Genomic DNA, 26288 nt, shown 5'->3' with positions numbered 1-26288 from the left:
CTGCCATAAGAAGAGACTGCAGTGACATATAAACCACACAATAATGACAGATAATTACTGAAGAGCACATAAATGAGATACAATTGAGTGGAACAGAGTACATCGATACACAAATTAGTTTCTATTCCAGGTCCTATGAATTTTAAATGTATTTGATTTGTATGGTGGGCAGCCATCAAAAACCCTGATTTTTCGGAAAGTAAGTTTTAGCTGTGAGTTGTAGATCTTTAAATGTGATCTGAAATCTCTTGTAAGGGGAGAACCATTTGACTTCTGGAGGGTGGAAAACTGGTGTGGCAGAAATTTGTTTTCCCTCACTTTGGCAGTAATATTTTTTATTCTATTGTCAGTCTGCGGTTTTCCTATTACAGGATAAACATTTTTTTCTTCATCCATCAACTCCCCCCCCAATCCACCCCCTCAAAGATGTCAAATGCTTTTCCCTTAAAGAAATACTGCAAGATTGACAAGAACAGGGCAAAAGCATACATACCGTACAATTCAACACAATCCTAGGGAGTAAGTTTGTATTTATCATAAAGGTAAAGTACCCTCAGAAAAGCACTGATTAATACCAAAAGCAAAATGATCCAAGACTTATCAAGTGTGTCTTTAACAGTGAAACAAGCACACAATGTACTCGAAGTTGCCAACGATGATTTTTATTTCATGAATAATACAACACAATTTCTACCACTCAATTCAATTAACTAAAATGCCCAATTATATACCTCCTCTGAGTAGATGGTTATATTTTGGTCCGTGTCATAGTACATTTGACACAATTTCAACTTCACGCAACATGAAAAGTTAGGCATACAACAAAATGGTTCATAAATTTCACAATTAATGATTGAGGTGAGATATTAAATTGACAAAATGGCTCTGTCTTCCCACCTGTTCTTTTGTTGCTGGTGTCACCATGTTAGCACAGAAAGCTGACAATTAGCCGAATGCACAACAGCAGAACCAAACATAAACATGGTGACATCTCCATGGTTAATTTTGGTGACTGACAACACGAAAACTTTGATTCAGTCATGAGTTGGTGGTAAAGGTCAAAGGTCATGCACAAGGAACACCCATATATGACTAACTTTGTAGGTATAGAGCCTGGGGTAACAGCTAAAAATATTGCGGAGGGTGGGAGATCGATTTTGTTTGGGCTTATCACAGTCCCTCCACACACCATGTTTTAGGGGACTATGGGCTGATACACAAAAGAAAGTAAAAGGTTCATTAGTATGCAAATATGCAATGTTTTAAACATATTGACACCCTGAATTATGGGGTCTCCTAATGTCTTGCCCCATGATATACCAGTAATCTCAACACAACAAATAAGCTTCCACTACATTTTGCCTGTGTAGTTTTGCCTGAAAAGCCACAATATTCTAGTCTCTGAAGACCATACAAAGGACTTTGGATCAAATTAACCATCTCCACGCATGAGGATGCCCACAACTTTTCATGAATAAGGTTTTGTTGCAATTATACAAATAAAGAAATAACTGACTTTTGGACACGTACAGAATTGTAAGATTTCATGGTTGCAGAAACATGTCCTCATGTTTCATTGTACAATCATATTGTGCTGAATTTTCATGGCACTTGGCAATAAAATAATTAGATTGAGCTGATGTTGTACATCCATAGAAAACACAGGTACAAAGAAAAAGTCTACAGTCTTTTACGACACATTTTAACTTGCAGTTACACAAAGTTACAGGAACTAATATTTAACATCCTTTACGTTTAGCAATGCTAATAAAATATATTGTCACAAAATCACAAAAAAGATCTTGCATGTCTTGTAAAGACAATGATTTGCCGTCATAACGACTTTCACTCCTATTTCCCAATCTAGAAGTCCCTCTTTGTCACAGAAAACAATGGGGTTGGGCCAAACCATAGTGGTGAAAGGGGCTGAAAGCTACCTGACAGTGTTGAGAAAGGTAGGGTTGATAAAACTGGCAAGGTTGGCCTCGAATCCAAGTTATTCACAAAAATACAATTTGCAGCATGTCTATATTCTGAAACTGCAGACATTTAGACAGAAAATGAACGTGCAATGTTTAAAAAGCGATTAGGATGGTTGCATTGTTGTTATACAATATTCTTTGTCAAGAGACCTGAAACTCTATTAGCTGTAACTTTTGAACTTTCCATTATTTTATGTTCTGCTTGTAAAATACTTATTCCTTTTTCTTCTCCCAAATCAAGTCATAATGTTTAGAGTTTAAGTTATCAACACAGCCTGTATGGGAGCTTGTTGACTATTCAGTTTTGGTCATTTGTCCACAACAACATTGTGCATTGTGCACTTTGCTGAGTGTTATCAATGCTTACACTCTATATTCCAATAAGCATGCATTTTACAGACAAAAAGAAAAAAATTACTTACTTCTAGAGCAAAAATAATGAAATATCATCAAAATTACAGCTATCATATCAACAGCTTCATAATCATATCAACAGCTTCATAATATGGCGGAGGATACAAAAATTCAAAGAGGACTGTTCCTGTGTCGAACTATTCATTTTGTGGTCTGGGTAATGAAGTCTCACTCTAAGCTTAAAATTCATTCGGCATTGTTACTCTCATTGTCAAGGTCAAACTTGCTTTCAACAATACCTACCTTCTAGAAACCATCGTCACGTTATCTGAAGATACTTGTACACACTAAAATTTCTTACTTGTACACACTGAAATTTCTTTTTTAGTATATCAAATATACTGTGGACTATTTCATTTTGACTGGAATTTATTTTAGCTGAAAACAGATTTTCAATGTTTCACTGTGATCTTGTTTTCGCTTCGTCTAGTCTGACTACATGCAAAGTATAGAAATTAAAATTTTCACTTGGATTTTATTTAGCGGAAAAAAGATCCAGTGAAAATAGGGAAAATAAATTCCAAGTGAAAATAAAGTATTCCACAGTACCTTAAAATACATGCTATGAAAAAAATTGGCAAGAAAGAATATGTGCAGCATACAGTTTTAGATGCAGCAATAGTTTGATGTCAAAAAAGGTTAACATGGAACAGAAATTTGTCATGAAAAAAAGACATTTGCAATTTCATTTTCACCCATCAAAGTTCACAGAGTTGAAAACGCTCTGCTGCAGATTTTGGAGGTCTGCCAGTAAAGAAAGTTATTCTAGTATGCTGTCAAGCAAGCTACAGTATTTATGTTCCCTGACATAAGTGCTAATCAGTTGACTACAAAGCAATGGTTGGAGCTACTCTGGATGCGTCTGTGTGTGTATGCGTCTACACCCAATCCAGCTGGTGGGCAGCAAAGGATATTGACATTCCAACCAGTCCAAGCATGGCTGGAATTCCGTACAGGCCTCGTGAGCGTTTTTTTGGGTCTGGGCAAAATGAGAGTCAAAAGGGTGTTGTATTAGCAACCGATTTCTGTACAGCAGCTACGGAAAATATTTATAAATTATTGCACACAAATGTCAGATAGTACGGTACATTACAAAAGGAACAAGATAATCAAATTGTTACATTTTTGTATTTTTACACTACTTGAGGCCAAAATAGACAAAAATTATAAGTTTGTTCTCTATGGTAGGACTCTTATAGAAATGATGCAATGAAATCTTAAAGGCACATGAGCTGCAACTTTTGGCATTATTTTCATGATTTACATTTAGATTAAAATTAGTTCATAGAAATATTCTTACTCAGAGATGTTTGCTCAAGTATAATTATCCACTGAGTGAGACTGGATGGGGAGGTTTCAGTAACACAATTTGGTGCTGCACCCAAATATGGCCGCCTCCATGCAACTTCATGATAAACACTGTAAATGGTGCATGTACACATTTGAATCTTTACAAATACAACATGGTGCAATCGACTGAAAGGATGGGAAACGGATTCACTCAACTTTGACAAAAAATTCTCCGTTTTTCACATACCATGGCAAGACTTTAAAAATGGCAGGAAATTTAAAGTGAACAAAAATCTGTTCAATTTCTTGCCTGTTCTGCCAAAAGCAAACGTTGTTGAGGCATAGTTAATGACTATATCGTTCAATTTTCAGATTGCAATGAATATCTGAGGAAATTGGTGGTACCTTGATGTTGGACAAATTTTATAGAGTTGTAGCTCATGGGCCTTTAAATTTTCTTTCTTTTTTCTTAGCTCACAAGCTCCAACTTCTGACATGAAGATAACATAAACTTAATGTTTGCATGCAGCAGTAATTTTTCACATGCAATGTACCCTAATAAAGTAGTTTTCTTTATTATTATTCTTCAAACTCATCATATTTGAGGGATAGCTAATCACATTCACAATTTCAAATGTAAACTTTGTGAAGTTAAAATAGGGCACTTTATATTACTGGATGGTCTTTGACAACAATTGGAAAGATAATTTCAGGAGAAATCATGCCATATGCACAAAGACAACTATGATAATATATGGATAAGGATAAGATAGGATGTATGTATGCATAACTTTGTTCAACGACTGAACTTATCACACACAAAACGCAGTAACAGAACATATAAGACATAGGTCATACCTCCTGAACAGTAACCTCTGGCATAACTGCACCGGGAAGCTATCCACACCAAGCCAAATCCAGTCGCTGTGCGCTGCAACAGTAAACACATGGCAAAGTTATCCCTCTAACCGACAGTAAAAGTGTACATTCTGTGAACTTTTGCAATATCAGATTTCAAAAAGATTCTGGGGAAAGCAAATTCATTCAGTATACAGTGGTTGGAGCCTAGATCACTGGTATGATCAAAATAAGCCTGGCAGTCTTGTTGTCTAGTTTGCTAGTCTTGCATTTAGTAATTATCTATCTGAGAAGTTCATTGTATTCGCAAGTCTGTTTGACCACTGCTATGCAAAAACAACTTGCATGACACCTCCTCCCCTTACCAAAAAAACCCAAAAAATAGAGCTATTCAAGAATTTTGAATTGTTTGCTCTGCTCTGCTCTGCTTTGTGACATAAAATTAAATTTCATTGAACTTTGATTGATTGGCTTCACTGATGTCATTGTCTCATAGATTTTTTCTCATTGATCCATTTACTATCAAGAATTGGTGAAATACTATGGACTTTTAAGCCAGGTTACCTTTCACTGCAATGGTTTGCTCCAAACCCATTGTTATCAATGGTGAGTGTGGACCTGTTTACATGTAATTGGGGTGAACATGTTAAACAGGGCAATGGGAAATGAATGAACTGATAACTCAGACATGTCTATGAAGTGCCTGGGCCTGCAGGTATTGCGATGACAAAACCATGCATTGAGAATAACACTTTGAGATACGGACTCCCACTTTATATAGACAGCAACTCACTGGATTGTTCTACTTACCGGATACTGCAGTCCGGCAAAGGTGAGAAAGAACAGGAACGATGGATGGAGCTCCAGACTACATACATAAACAAGTAAAGCAAACAGATGACAAAAACAAACACAGATTTTACATAAGTAATATGAAAGTAAGTGATGTATGTGAAAGTAACAAATTAATAAATAACCGATTCATCTGATTGCATTTTATTACATGCATTTTACTTAATCTTTTTGTTACAGCTTGATTGAATTGTCAAGCTTGTCAATAAATTCTCGGACCACAAGTACATATACTGCAAACGTGTATATTCTTAACTTCTTAATTTTCATATGTGGCTGTTCGTCAATGTTTAATTTTAATATTGCAAATTATTCAAAGTGATGAAAACTGACATTTGCTGTACCAAATTATTTCCTATTAAGATATTAGATAAGTGGAAATATATGCCACCAATCCACACTAGATTGGTTTTGCATATGATCACTATGGTATCTGGAATTGCTGGTGCATAACTTTCAAGGTACCTAAATAGTCTGCATGACTTACATGTTTTGATGAGCTCTTTGTATACAGTTGAACTCGTCATGAGTGTCACTGTACACCTTTGGGGGCTGCAATAAGAATACGTTTGGCATAATTACAAAATAAATTCATGCAAATGTACTGTATTCTGCAGTTCTCATACGTTCCCATCCATTTATTTGAGCTAACTTTCTTATTGTCAAATGATCATCATACAAGACTACCCTAATTGCACCTCATTTTGTGAAAATACAAATAGGCAAATAACTTTTTAATAAAAAGAATCAAATTTCCCCCACATCTCACACAAACACATGTGCATACTCATAAACACTCTAAAAATAGCAATAGAACCCTAGGGTGTTTGCCGAAGTGTCTATGCATTGGGATAGACAGTGACCTCCATATACTAAAACAGACACCCAGCACAAACTTTAGCTTCCTGTTTACCGACAGTTCTTGGTTGATTCCAGCTGTGTTTTCAGTGGAATAGTAAGGCTGAATTTGTATCCTGAAAACAGGTTGATGGTGGACTATGAAAACATTTTACACAGGTGTAACCGTGTTTTTCTTTCAATGTGCCTTTCAACATGCATTGTACACTACCCTTTATCACCCCTCAGCTCCTCACAAAATAGATCAAACCATACAACAGCATCCAAGTATAGACTGACCCAAACTGTAAAATGAGGAGGTTGATCTGACCAATTTAACACTTACAGCAACTTCATATTCCTTGCGTGCTTTACCAACTTTCACAGCATAGTACGTTACCATTGCCCAGCTGGCAACACCAGTGAGTACAACGTAACCAAATTCATCCGGTAGCTTGGACATAACAGGCATCTTGATAGGTGTTTCTCACTGAAATAAAAAAAATAAATATGTTGCACTTTTATCTTGATAAAAAGCAAACTTATTCACAGAAGTGGAATAAAAATGATAAAACAAATATGAAACAACAAAAACATGAGCCAGATAATAAGAACAAGCAAAATATATATGGACATATTAAAAACTGTAATTCATTCAAATTGATAAATTGATATTTTGACATACATGAATGTAAGACAAACAAAAGGAAAGGATTCATTTCTGATCCTTGTGCCCATGAATTCACATCTCCACTACTAGCATTTCTCCTTTTTTCATGCTCATTTGAGAAAAGTTATAAAGATATAGATAAGACTGCATTATCTACACTGCATGAAGCTGATGTTTATACATGTATATCTTGATGTTTCAAAATTACTGCTGCATATTAACCTGTTTTGAAGTTTTCATGTTAGTTAGCTCTTGTTAGCTCAAAAGAAAACAAAAATAAAATCCAAAATTACTGCATCATATTTACAACAGACCTAGGATGAGGATTTTTTTTGTGAAATGGTGCAAAGAAGAGAAAATGTCAATGTCAAGGTTGGTAGATGTTTCATGTTGACATGCAATAAGAGCACTGACTCACTTCATACTACACTATGACATCAAAAGATTACCGGTAATTGTGACACGATGCCATGAACATTCAGACAATCCTCCGCCAAACATTGCATTTAATAACAAGAATGGGAGACTCTTGATACTTCTCCAAGATATCAATGTGTGGTGGGTTTGCTCTGCTTGACAAACAAACTATTCCAGTTCAAAAAATCCCAAACGGTTGATTTGGCTGTAAACCACCTTTGGGACAGATCAAAGATCAATGAAACTGTTTTGAACTTTGTTCTATGCCGATTGGACATTTCACAACATAACTTCACCTTACATTGAAGAATTGGTTGATTTTCTGATGAAGTGTGACCATTTAGAATGCCATTTTTGATGAAACATTCTGAAAATTTCACTGGAGAGATTATCTGCATAATCTAAATTATGCCATTTGGCATACATGGAGCAAGTTTGGGCAAATCATAACAACACTTGACACAGTGCCAGTGATGCGGGAACAGAGGTCAACCATTATCATTAAACAGCCATATGTACAAGGGTTAAAATGAAAGCCAATCTCTTCCAACTTTGTTGAGCTAAAACGTACCGAGATGTAATAACATATAGTCACATACCATTCTATGTGGAGTCAACAGTGTTTACAACGATTTATATAATAAAGAATAAATGCCTGCTTTAATCACACTCTGGAAGGTGGTTAAAATCAACCACTTGCCAAGGGCACATACATTTTTGAACGTACGCTTGGCATATCACATTTCAATTACTACAAGCACTGCTACACCATATTGTTATAGTCAAAACCTGGACATTTCAGTAATGTAGATATCGGCTTAAAATAACCTGGTAAACAAACTTAGCATCTGTGAAATGTGCATCCTATGCAGTGCTTTCTCTAGGATATACAGAATGCCCTATATCTAATCGAAATTACCCTTCCAATAATCACAAATGCAGGACATGTAGCCTTTTCATAATGAAGTTTGAAATTATGATTTAAACAGAGTATTTATAGTAGCATTCTCCTTAATCATCATAATTTGATAATAATCTATTTGTAGCCACAGTAAAGTGAGACAAGCATCATATTTGCAGGATGAAGTGTGAATGATTTGTGTAGGCTTCTGATTTATCAAACATTTACTGGATGACAAAAGAAAGGAACTGTATTTTTTTATTTGATATTTGATCAATAGTATATAACCTTATTTTGCTAAATACCATCAAAAAATCCTTATTTGCAAAACTTAAATTTGCATACTACTAGTAATATTTCTCTCCATCAGAACCAAATCCACATCCCTATGAAATCGATCAGGGAGGCGACACCCGCCCACCCCGTGAGAGAAAGCTGGAGGAACCACTGGCCTCATTACCGGAGGAACATCGCACTTATCCTATCGTACATCGCGCCAAAGCGCAAGGCGTACGTGCAGTCAATACACTAATCCGTATTCCCAGAGCCAATGGTTTCTCCGAGTCCAACTTGCAACCTGCGCTTGAGCATAGCAAACCGTCTGCCACTGACTTTGAATCTACCACAATTGTTGTATCACAAGGTTTTACACTATTGTGCATATCACTTCGGTTACAAAATATCCAAGTTGCTTACCTATGACTGCTCAGGAAAAGAAGTTATATGGGACTACTGCGCTGCCCTACATGTACACCGTTCCTCAGATCAGAGTTCATACGAATAACCTTTGACCTTTGTTATTCTCACATGTCTCATATCGTGTTTTCTGTTCTCGCGATAGTTTGGTCAATGTTCCAAGATGGCTTCTGACGTGCGGGAAATGCTTCGAGAGTTCGCTCTGAAGAAAATGGAAGAGCTGGAAAAGGAGAGAGAGACAAAGTAAGTATACCATGGCAACAGAAGATGAACTCTTATGGCGATAGTTCACATATACAAACGAATGTACTGCAGCCACGGGAGGATCATATCGAAGTGTGTGATGATCAGTCTCAGAACTTGGTTATGAGGTACCACAGGTGCTCGGGAATGTGAGCGCCGGTGGTACGCTCTACCTCTATGCTATATAGTGTTCTCATTGCCGGGGGGGGGGGGGTCAGACACTGTTCCAAAACTACATGTATGTTGTACCAAAACCACCTCATCCCAAGTATTACCTCCCCATGCCACTTTGCCCCTGTTTTGTGGAGGGACCGTGCCCTGTACCACCTCCTGCTAAAACTACTTTGCCCCAAGTAATAGTACCATCATACTAGCTTAGTAGCTAATGACTTATCCTAAAACCATGAAGTTTCACAGTGTTGTTTCTGATAGTTGGGGTAAAGTTGTTCTTTTGGGGGTTGGGATGTTTTGGGGTGACATGACTGTTGGGTGAAGAGGTATTGGTACAAGGTTGTTTTCGTGCGAAATGTCTGGGAATCGACATGCACCACATGCACATGCACATGCACAATTGTACCCTATGAGTAATAGTGTGGTAAAGTGTCTGGCTATGGCAACTCTGTCTCCCCTGACATTCGTAGCACTAGTAGAAGCTACAACTGGTGCCTTGCAAGGAATTGCGTGATATCAGTTTCTCGAAATGTGTTCACTTTCAAGACTTTGGTTGCACGATAAACAGCTGATGAAAAGTGTGTTAACAATGGTGGAAGGTTATTTTCAGTTATTCTGGTTGGTGACAGTTTTAGTATCAAAACCAGCTGCAGGCTTTCCCAGCATGCATTTCATTTTTTCCCTTCACATATTTATGTCTGGGAAAGCTGCCAACTACAACCCTTCAGCAGTAGCACAGCTTTGAAGTCCTTTAAAATATTTGCTAGGACAATGACTTGCCCGGTGACTGTCGTGGCACTGAGGTAATCTATTTTGTATCATCTTTTACATCTAACATGTGCATTTTTCTTCAACAGAGGAGCAAACAGGAGTGATGAGGTCAAGATTGAACCAGAAGAGAAATCCAATTCAAAGAGTACTGAGGGGGATGGGAGAGATGTGACACAGAACTGTCAGAGATCATCAGTTGACACAGACAAAAATGAACTGAAACAGTCAGAATCTAGTTTTAGTATTGAGAGAAGTGATAGCAATGAGAGAAGTGATTCCAATTCTTCTAAAGATGAAAAGGAATCAGAAAAGTCCACTAAAGACATTGATGAAGTGACGAATCAGAAACCACCGGGAATTAAAATAAATATTACAACGACAAAGTTGGAGGAACAGCAGAACCCTCCCGAGGATGGAGATGAGAGTGAGTCTGACTCATCATCGTCAAGTGATGGGGAGGAGCAAGAGGAGGAACAAGAGGAGGAAAGTAAACCATGGAGAGAGGTTCCTGAGGAGGGAGAACTGGTTGATTCCACTGATGACAGCCAGATGGAAGCGAAACTAACAGAGAAAACAGAACAACAGGTGCCACCTGGTGAAAGTGGCTCAAAAAGTAAAAAGAAACACAAAAAACATAAAAAGAAAAGCAAAAAGAAGAAACACAAACGTGACAAGGAGAAAAGCAAAGGCAAGGAAAACTCTAAGAAAGATAAAGACAAAAAAGAAAAAGAGAAGAGTGAGAAAAGTGGAAAAAGAAAGCATTCCCATAGATCTAGGTCACGGTCAAGGAGTAAGAAGCACAAAAAGTCTAAGTCAAGGTCAAAATCCAGGTCTAGATCAGCAGATAGAGGGAGAGATTATCACAGTCACCACACATATCACTCGTACAGGTCAAGGTCACGGGACAGGTATAGATATGATGAATCCAGTTACAGTAGGAGGCATAGAGACAGAAATGAGAGGTATCGTTCCCAGTCTCCAAGGAAACGGGAGAAAACGCCAATAACAGAGTTTGACAAAGCCAAATTATTGGAAATAGCAAAGGCTAATGCATATGCACAACAGAAAGCTGGGTTGCTACCTCCCAACCTTCATCTACCTCCACCTAGCAAAGAAGAAGTTGCAAGTATGAAGGCCGGTAAGAAAGCTTCTCATTTCATGCGCACACAGAACAAATACTACTGGCATCAGAAATATGTCAAATCACAGTCCCTCTATCCACCGGTCTGGAAACGTAGCTGGTTTCTTTGTGACACTCCGTGATATGAACAAACACACGATTCACACCTTAAACAAAGGACACCAACAATGTCCAACTGGCCGTTATATCAATGTCGCTACCCCACGATCCTATGACAGCCGCAATGTGGGTTTTGATTATACAACTGGAAGTTGTGATATAGAGGTGGTTTCAACCGGTGTTTGATGTCGTCCATTTCAGTAAAGGACAAAAAGTCAAAAACTGCTGAACAGACTGCGTTGATATTTGATACCGATACATAGACTGGTTCCAAGGTTCCAATTCGAAAAATGGAGCCAAACGGAGCGCCGGTTAGATAGTTTTGGGAAATTTCTAACCCCCCTTTTTATCTAATTGATTTTAGGGGTCTTTCATATATGTAGTTTTGGAATGTACACCAATCCTGCATTGTGGACTGTTTTATGAAGTTGTTGAACAGAAATGAGGTTTTGATGAATGTTAGAAATATGCAGGATGGCTGATTCGAAGTATAAGAGATTTCTATGGTCTTTTGGGCATCAAAAGCATTAAAAAAAACATATTTCATAGTTTAGATTCTCACTTTTGAGATGACCCTAGGCATTTGTTAAGTAAACATCCTTGAGTCAATATACAGACTTTGACATTCCAGAGATTAAGTATCCACAACCTCACATGTTACAGTCTTTCACTACAATGGTATGGCCCAAACCCATTGTTATCAATGGAGAGTGTGTGGACCTGTCTACAGGAAATTGGGGTGAACAGGTTAGACAATGACGTTACAAGTTGTAGGTTAGTTATCAAGGTAGCACCAGCATAGAGTCCTGAGCATCTGTCCATGTGTTCTGACAGCAAATTACAGGGAAAAAAATTATTCGAGAAGTTTCTCTCCTTTAATATTACAATTTAAACCTGTCATGGATAGATTGCTCTCAAATGATCTGAAACACAGTTATTGCCCATTAGCAACAAATCTATAGCAAGATTTATGTAAAGTTCATGAACTTACACAAGGTATTAGACAAAAGATGACCATGACTTTGCTACTTTTCAACATTTATTTCAATCAGATTTCCCCAGCTTAGTGTATAATTTTGTAATCTTAATTACTGTCAACTTAGCTTTACTAACTTATTCATACCTCATTATTCTTACACTACTGTTATACCTTATAACCACAAAATTTCAAGAGATGCATATATGATTGTCACTTAACAAACAATTTACAAATATGTCTTCTGCTTTTCTCCATATACATATACATGTCTCTTTTCTCATAGAAATGAGCTTAAAATCGCAATGTGAAAAATAGTCTTTCAGCGATATGTTGCTCATTGACTTCGTGGTCTGTCTAATTCACAGTGAGTGTGGTTGTTGATAAATGCCGATAATACTAGGCGGTCATTATGTCCAAGCGCCATTGGCGGTATTTTTTAACATAATGACCATAGGTCATATCACATCCGGAAGTTGTGATATAGGGTTAGCTTCAACCGGTGGTGGACAGTGTCCATTTTCCGTAAACGACAAAAAGTCAAAAACCACTGAACAGACTGCATTGATATTTGGTAGAGATATTCAGACTAATTCCAAGGTTCCGATTTGAAAAATGGAGCCAAACGGAGCAGCGGTTAGATAGTTTTGGGAAATTTCTAACCCCCCCTTTAACTAATTGATTTTAGGGGTCTTTCATATATGTAGTTTTGGAATGTACACCAATCCTGCATTGTGGACTATTTAATGAGTTGTGGAACAGAAATGAGGTTTTGATGAATGTTACAAATATGCAGGATGGCTGATTCAAAGTATCAGAGATTTTCATGCGCTTTTGGTAATAAAATTGATAAAAAACAACATATTTAATGTTTTAGATTTCTCACATTTGTTATGACCCTTAACATTACAGACTTGATGACATAACTAGCTGCTGGACCTGTTTACTGGCGCTTGATTTAACCCTTTTCCTGCCGAGCGCCCTTGTCCGTTATTCTCCCAAGTCAGTAGAAAACCGCCCCATAATATGTGCCTGCAAAAGATTGGCTCTCCTGCATGTTATCCTGCCAGGCATTTTGGCAGAAATCGCCCATTTTCAGGGTAGTTTTAGCCGTACTTATACGTGTTAGACTTCGATAATTTCTACATGCCCGTAGACAGGGGAAGGAGCTCAAGGGTTGCTGCAGAAAAAAATTGAGGTCACCGGCTTTGTTTGCCCCTGGGAGTGCGTCATTTTATTGCCGTTTATGTTTATTTTTTCGGAAATAAACTATTACGCACGTCCGCTAGGCACAAACATCACCTCACTCGTCTGTTAGTCAGAGACCCTGAGGGTCGTGCTAGGGGTGCAGAAGCACCGTCAAACCTGTCCTGTTTCCCCAGGGTAGGGTCAATTGAATACGTACCTTAAACGACTTGGCAGTGTAGCACAAAAACTACGTTTTTGCCGTTGTATTAACGACATGGCTGAGCCATTGAAGCACAGCTCAACGTAATTTAGCCAGCTCAGTTGGGAGTTGGCTTACGAGTGTTACCGTTCATTACTGACTTAATCGAGTGGTCCTCAGTCAGGTACAGGTTTGTACCGACATGGCTTGGGCTGCAGCTAACCAGTGATAACCAGTCACTACACCCAGTCTTCAGTTCACTTTTGCGATGCACGGGTGCAACGCAATATGCTTCCATTGTTCTAGCCATCGACGTGTCCACATGCCTGGCAGCCATATTGTACTGCTAGCTGGTTTGCATAACAAAAGCAGTCCCTGCTAACTGCAGGTGGTATCCCCGTAGCATATTGACCTTATGTCACCTTTTGAATTCTCTGTACGCAAACAGCGTACGTAGTTACTAATGCGTCGGCAAGAGGATACGTTTGCCTGCAAACCAGAGCCAATACTTCGGACGATGGAATAAATAAAAAATCCAAAGCTACGTCCATTGAATGGCACGGCCAAGGCGGTGAAGGACGTTGCCTGGCTTGAACTTGCAGAGCTGAAGCCCAGCTTAGTACGTCGGACACCAGTTTGTAATGGTATTTCCGAGTCGTTCATATCCGTTCCATCGGAGGAACAAGTCGAGCCGTCCCGTCAAAAATATGTTCTCATTTTCAGTCACGCACAACTGAATAAGTGACTTTCGTCTCGCACCATCGGCATATCTGCCAAGTTGTTTGCAAGAGGTAGCCTTCTAGATTAGCATTGCTGAGTTGGTCAAGTTCGGCAGCAATCTCTATAGTGCCAGGCAGCCAAGTACGTCCAACTCCGCCAGAAAACGTCACTGTGCTATCCTGCCAAGTCCGCTAAAAAGCGTAAAAAAAACCCAGCCCCCCTCGGGTGTGGGGACTGGCGGACAGGTTTCTGCACCTTTCCCTGTCTATCGACTCCCTGCGAACCCATTTCGAGGGGAAAAGGCGTTCCTTGTCAGAAAACCTGTCCTCGGATGACCCCTAAACGCACAGGGGTAGCAAAACGTAGTGCCGTCGACTTGGCAGGAAAGGGGGTACCCAAAAAGGGCCCGATTTCCACCGGGTTGGGAGAATAACGGTCACCAGTGCTTAGATTCTGGCTACACCGAATTTCAAGCGGATTTTCACCGACTTGGCAGGAAAAGGGTAAAGACAAAGATGTTTTATTTTGTAATAAGGACGTGTGATTTCGTAAAACATAGTCTATTACTGTGTTCGCGGGTGACTTTTTTCTCCCGCGTACGGCATACGCATTAGTCTGCTAAAATTGCGTAATGGCTGGATTTGAGTGCGTAATTTCACTTCCGCACTCGATTGATGAAAAAACTGACTGCAAAATACAATGTGCCGTTGAATAAACCTACACTACATATTCGGATTGTACGATGTAACATTATTTTAATGAAAACAGTTTAACGAACAACTTGAAAAATGTTGAAACGTAACAGCGAAGGGTATACATGCAACCGTCACAACACATCGGGCAACCCAAAAGTTAGAGTTATGGCAGCTTATCCAGACGGTTTCTGGACGTTTCGGCACCAAGTCGTTTCGGCCCAAGACGTTTCGGCCTTCCAATTTCGGCCCCAAGTCCGAGTCGTTTCGGCACCATAACCCAAGACGTTTCGACACCGCTGAAGGCTACCTGTGGGAACTAGTGCTGGAGCGTAATGTTACAAATCAAAGTACTAAAAAGTATAGTGTCAACTAACATTCACGTACATGCTTAATCTTTGTGAGAACATGGGAAGAGACCGTAAGAAAAAACTTCATATCATTTTCAAATCTGTGACACAAGTTCATCGATATCAATAGCCGCCGACACGGAAAAGTTTGAAAGCGGTGAGGAAACAGCGCGGCAAAATTCACACAAAAGGCACATAAAGTACTGGTCAGAACGCAAAGGTCACGCTTACGAATATGACGGATCAGTCAATTACTAATAGTTTGAAAAAAAATCGAAACACAGATGCCGAAACGTCTTGGTTGCGGTGCCGAAGTGACTTGGGACAGGAAATTGAGAGGCCGAAACGACTTGGGCCGAAACGACTTGGTGCCTTAACGACCAGTTACCATCCAGACACTTCTGCAGTGTTCAAAATTTATCGGGATTCCGACGAGCTCTACCAATGAATCATTTTTTTCACGGACTCGTAGAGCAAAGTTGAAAGAAATTAAAACAGATTTGTCTGCTTCGACGCCATGCTGCATGTGTGCTTGATCAAAATTTGGGAACAGCGAGACGTGATGATCGTGCACGGTTTGCATTTATATAATTTGTCGCAACATTTCTGTCAATCACTCACTTTCAGAAACTATCGCTCGCCTGAAAATTAGCAACGTAATTCATAGGCACAGCTGACATGATAACGTGCCTAACGTGATAACGTGTGGACTACGATGCCGATTTTTCAGACAACGCCCAGAGAATCCGAAACTTTCCACACAAAATGAGTGATTGACAGAAATGTGTTGCAACAAATTTCGTCTGGTTGTCGCCTAAGCTCAGTCGTGGGGAGTGCTTCGGTGTTATCCTTTGCGTATAAAAACGCATAACGATGAAAAAAATGCGTAGAGAGTCAATTTCAATGCGTAAATACGCACGATTTTTGCGTAAACGCGAACTCTGCTATTAGCCTGGAAATGTGATTTTTGCGAATATTGCTTACCCCACTGACAAACAGTGTGGTTTGAAAATGGCTGGAATTTGCTACTTCGGGACTTTGTTTTCTGTGTGGATTTACTGACAAACTCCAAACCCGCAGCACCTACCCATTCAGTATTTCATGTACAGGTGTACCCAGAGATACAGTAGTTTCACAATGTGCCAGTTGTGATCAAGTGCCATTGGCACTATTTTTTTCAGAATATCACAAAACATTACAACTTGTTCCCTTAACCCTTTTCCTGCCAGACAGTAATAACTGTATCACTTCCCCATCAGCCAAGTCAGTAAAAAAGCGGTATTGAGCCAAAACATGACGTATTTTCACCCACTTGGCTTGGTATGTTATAGCATCTTTTGTCCAAAAAAAATCAACTTTACAGTATTATGTTTTCAACAGCCTTCAAATGTACAGTATTATGTTAAAATACACATATAGAATACGTTGTGTTTCATTAATTTTAACCATTTTGACCTGGTGGTGAAATATGGACTTGGCAGGAAAAGGGTTAAGAAAGGCTAAACACTTTAGTTTTTAGCTCCCATAGCCATATGTATATATGGCAATGGAAGCTATTCTTATAGGCTAGGGAAATGTCTGTATGTATGTATGTCTGTATGTCTGTGTGTCTGTATGTCTGTATGTCTGTATGTCTGTCCGTCAACATCAAAAACTCCAAAACCGCTGCACATTTCATCTTGATATTTGGTGTGTACATGGATGATGGGCTGTAGATGAGATTTTGTTCAAATAAAGTTGTCATTGCCAAAAATATGCAAATTAGTGCCAAAAAAGGCGTTTTTGGTAAAAAATCTCCTTCTTCATAACCGCTGGTCAGACAGCTTTGATATTTGGTATACAGTTCCCTAGGGATAACCCAACTTGGATTTGTTCAAATTGTGATGAAATATGCAAATCTGTATTTTTAAGGAATTTTTTTGTCATTTTTGGTCAAAAATTTATTTCATCAAAACCGCTCGTCTGACAGCTTTGATATTTGGTTTACAGGTTCCTACAGATAAACTTAATATGATATATAGAATATATGATGAAATCTGCAATTTTGTATTTTTGGTGCAATTTTTGCCATTTTTGGTCAAAAAATGTGTTTCTCAAAAACTACTTGTCTGATGCCTTTGATATTTGGTATACAGGTTCCTAGGGGTTCTCTTAGTGTGATATAGTGAAATTTGATGAAATCTTCAATTTTTGTATTTTTGAGTCAATTTTTGCCGTTTTTGGTCAAAATATTTGTTTCTCAAAAGTTAGTCATGTGATAGCTTTGATATTTGGTATACATTTTTATACATAATTATGATGAAATCATCAATTTTGTATTTTTGCAGCTAATTTTGCCATTTTAGGTCAGGCCATCCTGCAATGAGCTATCAAAGATCTCAACCTTCTTCATCAATACATGTCACGAAAAGTTGCTCTCTACATAACACAGCAGAGCTCTGTCGACTATTGGGTCGCTTGTTTTTTTCAAAACCGCTGGTCAGACAGTTTTAATATTTGGCTAACAGGTCCCTAGGATGACCTTAGTGAGATGATTTCATACAGTCAGGAAATACTTAATTTAGTATCCATGTCTATAGTAGCTTCAGGGACATTGGCCCTATGTTCAAGATAATGCGGTGATTCAGTAAGCATTTGAAATGGTAAACTGTATTTGGTGTTGAAATGCGGTAAAAAATAATGAGAAAACATAGCTGAGGTGATTTCAGCAGGTTTGGTTTCCAACAATATATTCAAAGTTTTTAGCTACTATAGACTATAGTCTATAGAAGCTATTGGGATGGGTATCCATCCGGCGTCCGTCGTCAGTCTGTGTGTATGTATGTATGTATGTATGTATGTATGTTGTATGTATGTATTCCGTTTGTGAGGCGTCCGTCCACTCAAATATCTTGAGAACTGCAGTACTTACTGATTTGATATTTGTTGTGTAGATGAAAAATATGATTATGAGAAACTATTTTTTTAGCTCCCATAGCCATATGTATATATGGCAATGGAAGCTATTCTTATAGGCTAGGGAAATGTCTGTATGTATGTATGTCTGTATGTCTGTATGTCTGTATGTCTGTATGTCAACATCAAAAACTCCAAAACCGCTGTACATTTCATCTTGATATTTGGTGTGTACATGGATGATGGGCTGTAGATGAGATTTTGTTCAAATGAAGTTGTCATTGCCAAAAATATGCAAATTAAGTGAAAAAATGTAAAAACAGTCAAAATTGAAAAAACTCAATAACCACTGAGCAGATTACATGAAAAATTAGCATGTAAGTACTTTGGGCTGACATGAAATGATTGTGCACATCTTGGGTCAGTATCTTGGACTTGCTATTTTTCATGAATTTTTGTAATTTTCTCCCATTTTTGGTCAAAAAATCTTCTTCTCTGAAACCACAAGTCCGATTGATTTGAAACTTGGTATGGAAGTGCATAGGAGTGACCTTTCCCAAATTTGGGCAAATCATGGTGAAATTTGCATATTTTTAGTTTACACATCCATAGACTCCCATGTATAAGGCAGATCTCCATAGACTCCCATGTATAAGGCCACAAAAAATAAAAATTTAGTTTCTCATCTATTCATATTGCAAAAAGGATGCAGTGACACAATTTTTAGTCCCCACGGATGAAGTCCAGTGGGCTTATAGATTGGGTCATGTCCGTCTGTTCGTCCATCCGTGAGTCCATCAGTTCACGCAGATATCTCGGATATTTTGAGAAAATGTCATGTGACCTTGATGACCTTTGATCTCAAATATACATATTTGTCCATAACTCAGTAACCACAAGTGCTACCACCCTTCGTATATGGTATGATGGGACACCTTATGACGCCACATATTGTACCTCATTAATTATGCACATATCTAATTTTGAGCGAGCCAATAGAGCTAGAGGTCTGATTTTTGGTATATAGGGATAACTTAGCAATACAATTTTTTTTTACAAAATGTCACGTGACCTCGGTGACCTTTGACCTCAAATATACATATTTGTCCATAACTCAGTAACCACAAGTGCTACAGCCTTCATGTATGGTATGATGGGACACCTTATGACGCCACATATTGTACCTCATTAATTATGCGCATATCTAATTTTGAGCGAGCCAATAGAGCTAGAGGTCTGATTTTTGGTATATAGGGATAACTTAGCAATACAATTTTTTTGACAAAATGTCATGTGACCTCGGTGACCTTTGACCTCAAATATACAGTGTTTCCGTTAACGCAAAATCCTGCGTATTTTACGCAAAATTTTTCGGAAACGTTCAGCTACACCTTGAAGCCCCCCAGGTTGTTGTTTTTTGTTAATAGAGCATGCGCATTACAGGAAACCCCCAAGTTCTACAGAAAAGACTGCCCAGGTCACTTCAGATACTGATTCCTACCGTACGCATTTTGAATACATTTTACGCAAATAAAAACTCAGTTGCGTAAAATCGTACGCAAGTTTTGAAATTGTAACGGAAACGCTGAATATACATATTTGTCCATAACTCAGTAACCACAAGTGCTACAGCCTTCATGTATGGTATGATTGGACACCTTATGACGCCACATACTGTACCTAAATAATTATGCGCATATCTCATTCTGAGCGAGCCAATAGAGCTGGATGTCTGATTTTTGGTATATAGGGATAACTATAGGAGAGAAATTTTTTGACCAAATGTCATGTGACCTTGATGACCTTTTACCTAAAATATATGTTTATGTCAATAAATAAGTAACCACAAGTGCTATGTCCTTTGTATTTAGTAGGATGGGAGACCTTATGACAACACACGCTTTACCTCATTAATTATGTACACATCTAATTCTGGGCAAGCGAATAGAGCTAGAGATCTGATTTTTTGGCATATAGGGATTAATTAGCAATATAATTTATTTTTTCAAAATGTCCTCGATGACCTCGATGACCTTTGACCTTGATTATACATATATATGCATATTTCAGTAACCACAAGTTCTATACCCTCCAATTGTGATAGGATATTAGACCTTAAGATGTCACATCTTGTACCTCATTTATAATGCGCAGATGTATTTCTTGGCTGGCCAATACTGCTAGAGGTCTGATCTTTCTTACCAATTTAGAACCATAACTTAGACATGCCTCATGTGTTTCAAATTGGGAACAACGACATAGACCTATGTGCCCATAGATCTCACATATACACCCAGTGATACTTCTTAATGACCACATTTTCCTGCCCCATCAAGACTAATACTCCTATTACAAGTGGGGACTATGTCATTGTAAATGACTTGTTGAGTTAATGGTTGTATCACAGTATTCGATGTATCTAATTCTGTATTTTTTCCATTTTATATTCTGAATAATTACATTAAACATATTTCACTGTCTCCAGTACATTTCATTTAAGTATTTTCACTTCATGCACTTTATCCCTTTCACACATGTTCAAATAACTGACCAGAGAACAAACACTAAATAGTCCAGGATGGGAGCTACAGTGTCATTGACGCTTTTTCATTAAATGGGTATCGTTGCCCCTCTAGATAAAGCTTGAAAGGGACGACACATTATAGTTGCATTATGATCACGATCGAAAAACAAAATGACGACGCAGTGTTCACAAGTGTCATGGACTGTTGCCCGAAATCAAGAAGACAGGCAAAATCAGCCGAATGTTAACATTGAAAGCTGAGTAGTTCATTACCAAACTTGTTATTGTGTTGATATATAGCATTTTGTAAAAGGCATTTACCGTGTCTGAGTGCGAGCGTACGTATCGCGAGTTCGCCATATTGACGCTACATGGGAAAATATACGATCTATGTGCATTTCTGCAGTTGTCGTTCCCATTCTGCTCAGTTAGCAGACATGATTTCACAGAATATTACACAGAAAACATATTTAGATCATATTTGGAGGCACTGACTACAAGCATTGCAAGAGAAAGGGACGACAAATTTTCCGGTGTGATTCCAGCCGTTGCTTGTGCTTTGTCAACACACTCGAAGCGATCAACCCCAGAAATTATCGCACACTTGCATCATTTACGATGGGAGAAGGATCACGAAAAACACACACCGGTTTCAGGATATGGTTATTTCTGTCTTGGTTTCGAAGATAGATGCAGAGAACACTTTATAGTGCCAAAAACAGTGAAGATTCGACAGGACAAACGTCTGCCTTGACACAGAGGTCAAAACCAAGCGACGCACTGGTATCACGTGACCGTGTTGCGCTTTGGCTGTGCGGTCTAGGTGATTAACACCTTTTACAATAGGCGTTTCCAGACCGGTGGATAGAGGGACTGTGGTCAAATACATATATGTATTTACACAAGCTTGACTGAAATGTCATATCCTCTAATTTGAAATTTCAATGAGCTGTAACAGGAAGTATATAACAAAACAAAACACTATGAAAGTGTCCACATTGTGTAAAAAATACAGCTACCATTCTTCGTAGTTTTCAGACTCCCAATGTCCCATTCGGTACATAAGTTAATGGGTAGGGAACCCCAGCAACATTTCTGTAGTTCCCTAATATATCAAGAGAGATTCTTGTAATATGATTCATGATTTGGGAACCTTGGTAAGATTTATCTTGGTACAAACCTAACATCCATTACATTAGCCCATTATTCCAAAAAGTACTGTAGTTGGAATAGTATAGTCAGATTTTTCCATTGTTTTATGTGTGATTATCCATGACTGTACAGAAACTGTCATGATAAGTTGTGTTAGTCATCAATAATGCATATGTGACATGAAATCCTTCAGCAATAATGTCTATCATGCACAAGTGACATGAAAAGATACATATCAGTCCGGGTCAGCTCCAAAATTGGAGACGCTATACCATAATATTTTCCCCTCTCTTAGCCAATCAGCGGCCAGCGCGCCATCAGTAAAAATTGTATTTCCTGGCAACCTCCACATGCGTCCTTCGTTACGTACGCCATACTGTGTCGAACTCCCGCGCCGTATTCTGTCATAATGTCGAACAGTTGTGTGGCCACTCTATCAAAACACAATTTCAAAATCGCGTACCAGTTTTATTCTGGCTAAGACAACCAACCCCATATATCGCTGTGATTCCTAGACTCTGGCTTGAAGTCCTGCGAAATATAAATCGTGTACCTACACAGATCGTTCAGAATACCCCATTTGTATCGGAGATGGCAGCGATACAAATTCTACCGTATTGGGAACAGTTGTGTGGCCACTCTGTCAACACATTTTCAAAATCGCGTACCATTTTTAGTCTGCGTTTGACAACTACAAAACAGGTATCGTTTTAAAGCTCTGACATTGCTCTTCTTTCTTGCAAAATGTTATACGCGTACCTACACAAATAACCTTTATAACAGTATTTCTAATAGAGATGACGAACATCCACAAAATGATTCTCGGTACTGGAGCGAAATCGATAAACTGGGGGTAGAAATGAATCGTCAATATTTCGAATATTTGTTCACTAATCGGACTCCTTGTTGGACATGACCTTCTGCAGAACACGTGGATTATGTCGACTGTCGAAATTCGTCGAAATTCACAAGACAGGGGCTTAATAAGCGGCCCAAAACTGCCGATCACACTTGATGGGTAATTTGTGACCCAGCGTGACCTGTACTTTATTAATGATGTAATCTGGTCGATGATTGGCTTAATGCCGGAATACATTATCATAATGAGTCTCCAATTTTGGAGCTGACCCGGACTGCATATAGGGCTGAAAGAGAAGTTTGACAAATCTTCAAATGGACTCAAACTTTAAAAAACAATATGTTTGTTAGAAGTTACACTGGTAACAATATAAATTGAATTAATTTCAGTTTATGCTGTTTTTAACAAACACTGTGCTGATGATACAGTAGTGTTGCGTGTTATATCCGTCATTTGTCCTGTTTTGGAAGAAAACTATAGGCATATTGAAGAATGTATTGGGAGACTTTTTGACAAATTGTACCATGAGAAATATAGTTTTATGCATAATTCAGAGTAATTAAGTTTCATTATTTTATGCTTTTTATGTAAACGAAGATTTCATATGTTGACACTGATTTACAAATAAGGTGCTAGATTTTCAACCGGGCATCAATATCTTTATCGGTTTTACTCAGAATATTTTATTTTATTATCTGAATGACAAATTACTCTTATCATGTACATGTTTATAGGAGGTAAAACTATCGATGAGTTGACAAACGTGTGCAAGAAGATTTCAGAGAAACAGCAAGAAGTTGATTCATCGGATGAGGATCCAGTAAATATTCCTGTTGGAAGTGATGAAGAAGACACACCTTTCCTGCATCATCCATTCCAAGTGAAAAGTCATCCATTACCAATCGTCATGAATATCAAGGTATGGAGATGATGTTGCTGTTTTGAATTCGCTGCAAGGCGTAGATTCTAAAACATGCAAAATCTGACAGTTCTCTTATTGTCTTGTATTCAGTAAGGCTGCTAGACAGCAATCCTGTCCAACTTTTCTTCCACCAGACCAGTTATCCAGGTGTGCCTCAAAAGATTTCATTCAAACCTGGCATAGGAACAGGGTATGACAACCTTGCATATGTGCATACTGACTTGTTATGTGGTATGATCCAATTTGGCTGCCAAATTACAATTTTTAGCTCTTATTTGGTATGTATATAAAAACCAAAAAGAGCTTATATAGTGAGTTGGTGGCGTCTGTATGTCTGTATGTATGTGCGGATGTATGTCCGTCACATGCTAAAGCTCCCAAATCGCCACACCTACCATTACAGTATTTGGTGTACAGGTAGACCCAGGGGTTGAAATGTGACGTTGTTCAAATGAACATGTCAGTGTCAAAAATATGCAAATGAGGTAAGAAAAAGGGGAAATCCTGCAAATGTGCAGGAGTGGTGGCATGCCAGTGACTGAAACAGGCTACTCCACCGACCTAGTCTTCAATGTTTTATCCCCTGAGCCAGTATTCAGACCTGTTAACCAATTTCATTCAAAATGAGTTGTCTCAGAGGTAATAAACCATAGAATACAAATGTACATATGATCATCTTGTGACATTGTGATGAAGGCGGATCTTCAAGACCGCTACGGCATCAAGACAGATTACCAGAACTTATTTTGTTGAAAATTTGATGTACAGACAGTGTACAAGGACCTACATGTACTGCTATTCACATGTATTTATTTATTTTGAAGAAAGAGTTGAAATTTTCATCGTTGAAAAGTGTTAATTTTTCGCCTCCCAGAATGCTGTACAAAAACCAGTGCAGGACAAGGACACCCTCCTACTGCAATTTCCCGTCTCCAGCGGGACACAACACAGGAAAAAAGAATCCGAACACAATCACATGGATCCGTACGGAGAGTGGGTGCCAGTGGAAAAGAAGGAAGAGGAGAGCAAGAAGACTGACACTGCCAGCAGTGAACCCGTCCAAAGTACGGCAGATTCATCAAGTAAAGCTGATTCTGTCACCCCACCGGAAGATAAAGAGACCCCACCCACTAAACCTGAAAACAATGTAGTGTTTCCTACAGTACAACCACCTGTAAGTATGCCAGGATGTCAAATGTAATTCCCACCAAAGATTTTGTTGCATGTTATCGCCCCTCAAACTTCTTGAGAACATTACCATCCAAAATTCTCCTCATTCTGTGAAAGATGTTGTTTCAACCCTTTACGTTCATGGTTTAACCTAATTCTGTTGTTTTACAAACTGGATTTCTAAGTTTTACACAGAGAGCTTGGATCATAGGGTGAACAGACAGCATCTTTGAAAATGATTGTGATAGAGGTGTAGATACACTAAATTGAGGTAGAACCTGACTCAAAACTGAAAAATTTAAACTCTAACTCCACTTTCTGAAAGAAAACTTTCAACCATCCCCTTTTAAAAGAAAGAATGAAAGACAGGAGTCCTCACACAAATTAAGCAAAACAAATAACCTTAAATTTTATCGATATTTGAAATTCAATATGACTGGTTGTCTGTTCATTCTATTGAGGAAATTGAAGTTCTGATTTTCAAAGCAGCAAGATAGCAAAGACTTCATTTATTTCAGTCTTTGGGATTATTCCACACAAGAAACATACCAGGAAAGTTATATAAAAATGTGAGAGTCAGATAAACTGTGCCTGAGGCCGATACACTATGCCTGAGGCTGATACACTATGCCTGAGGCCGATACGCTATGCCTGAGGCCGATACACTGTGCCTGAGGCCGATACACTATGCCTGAGGCCGATACACTATGCCTGAGGCCGATACGCTATGCCTGAGGCCGATACACTATGCCTGAGGCCGATACACTATGCCTGAGGCTGATACACTGTGCCTGAGGCCGATACACTGTGCCTGAGGCCGATACACTATGCCTGAGGCCGATACACTGTGCCCAAGACCGATACACTATGCCTGAGGCCGATACACTATGCCTGAGGCTGATACACTGTGCCTGAGGCCGATACACTGTGCCTGAGGCCGATACACTGTGCCTGAGGCCGATACACTGTGCCTGAGGCAGATACGCTGTGCCTGAGGCCGATACACTGTGCTTGAGGGCGATATGCGGTGCCTGAGGCCGATACGCTGTGACTGAGGCCGATACACTGTGCCTGATGCTGATACACTGTGCCTGAGGCACACTCTACCTCTAAACACAGCAAATTCAGAGATATACCGTATTAGTAAGATTGTTTTAAAGCTATCGCAAGTTTCAGCAAATCAAACTAACATCAGGCAAACGTGGGAAAGACAATATTACAGTATACTGCTTTCATCTTCAGAGAAATAAATTTCTCTTCCAAAAACACAATTTACACATTCAATTTTTGTTTTTATTC

The 26288-nt window shown here is 38.7% G+C and overlaps 2 protein-coding genes across 4 annotated transcripts in view; one reads left to right on the top strand and one right to left on the bottom strand.

Moving 5' to 3' along the window:
* Window positions 1-640: 640 nt before the first annotated feature.
* Window positions 641-9137, bottom strand: LOC139142710 (glutathione S-transferase 3, mitochondrial-like). The gene is made up of 6 exons (XM_070712781.1): window positions 8918-9137; window positions 6580-6723; window positions 5884-5948; window positions 5355-5412; window positions 4545-4617; window positions 641-3375 (listed from the first exon to the last, which is right to left on the bottom strand). Exons 2-6 carry the CDS (start codon window positions 6703-6705, stop codon window positions 3275-3277), a joined length of 423 nt encoding a protein of 140 aa, XP_070568882.1. The 5' UTR covers window positions 6706-6723; window positions 8918-9137; the 3' UTR covers window positions 641-3274.
* Window positions 8693-26288, top strand: part of LOC139142709 (protein SON-like) — a 28397-nt gene continuing 10801 nt past the window's right edge. For all 3 annotated transcript variants that reach the window (XR_011554454.1, XM_070712779.1, XM_070712780.1), the window contains exons 1-4: window positions 8693-9160; window positions 10189-11240; window positions 23632-23816; window positions 24694-24993. Coding sequence is in view for 2 of the 3 variants with exons in the window: in XM_070712779.1 (XP_070568880.1) it covers window positions 9081-9160; window positions 10189-11240; window positions 23632-23816; window positions 24694-24993 (1617 nt within the window). In the remaining variant the exon portion in view is untranslated. The remainder of the gene's footprint in view (window positions 9161-10188; window positions 11241-23631; window positions 23817-24693; window positions 24994-26288) is intronic.

This window comes from Ptychodera flava, chromosome 10 (assembly GCF_041260155.1).
Source record: "Ptychodera flava strain L36383 chromosome 10, AS_Pfla_20210202, whole genome shotgun sequence".
In the NCBI taxonomy this organism is placed as follows: domain Eukaryota; kingdom Metazoa; phylum Hemichordata; class Enteropneusta; family Ptychoderidae; genus Ptychodera; species Ptychodera flava.
Note: the sequence above shows the minus strand (reverse complement) of the source record. Positions and strands in the feature narration are given on the sequence as shown.

Coding starts and splice junctions, on each gene's coding strand:
- LOC139142710 (XM_070712781.1), bottom strand. CDS start 6,705: ATGCCTGTTATGTCCAAGCTACCGGATGAATTTGGTTACGTTGTACTC. Junction 5,949..6,579: donor GCAAGGAATATGAAGTTGCT/GTAAGTGTTAAA, acceptor TTCTTATTGCAG/CCCCCAAAGGTGTACAGTGA. Junction 3,376..4,544: donor CAGAGGTTACTGTTCAGGAG/GTATGACCTATG, acceptor CATTTTGCCCAG/ACCCAAAAAAACGCTCACGA.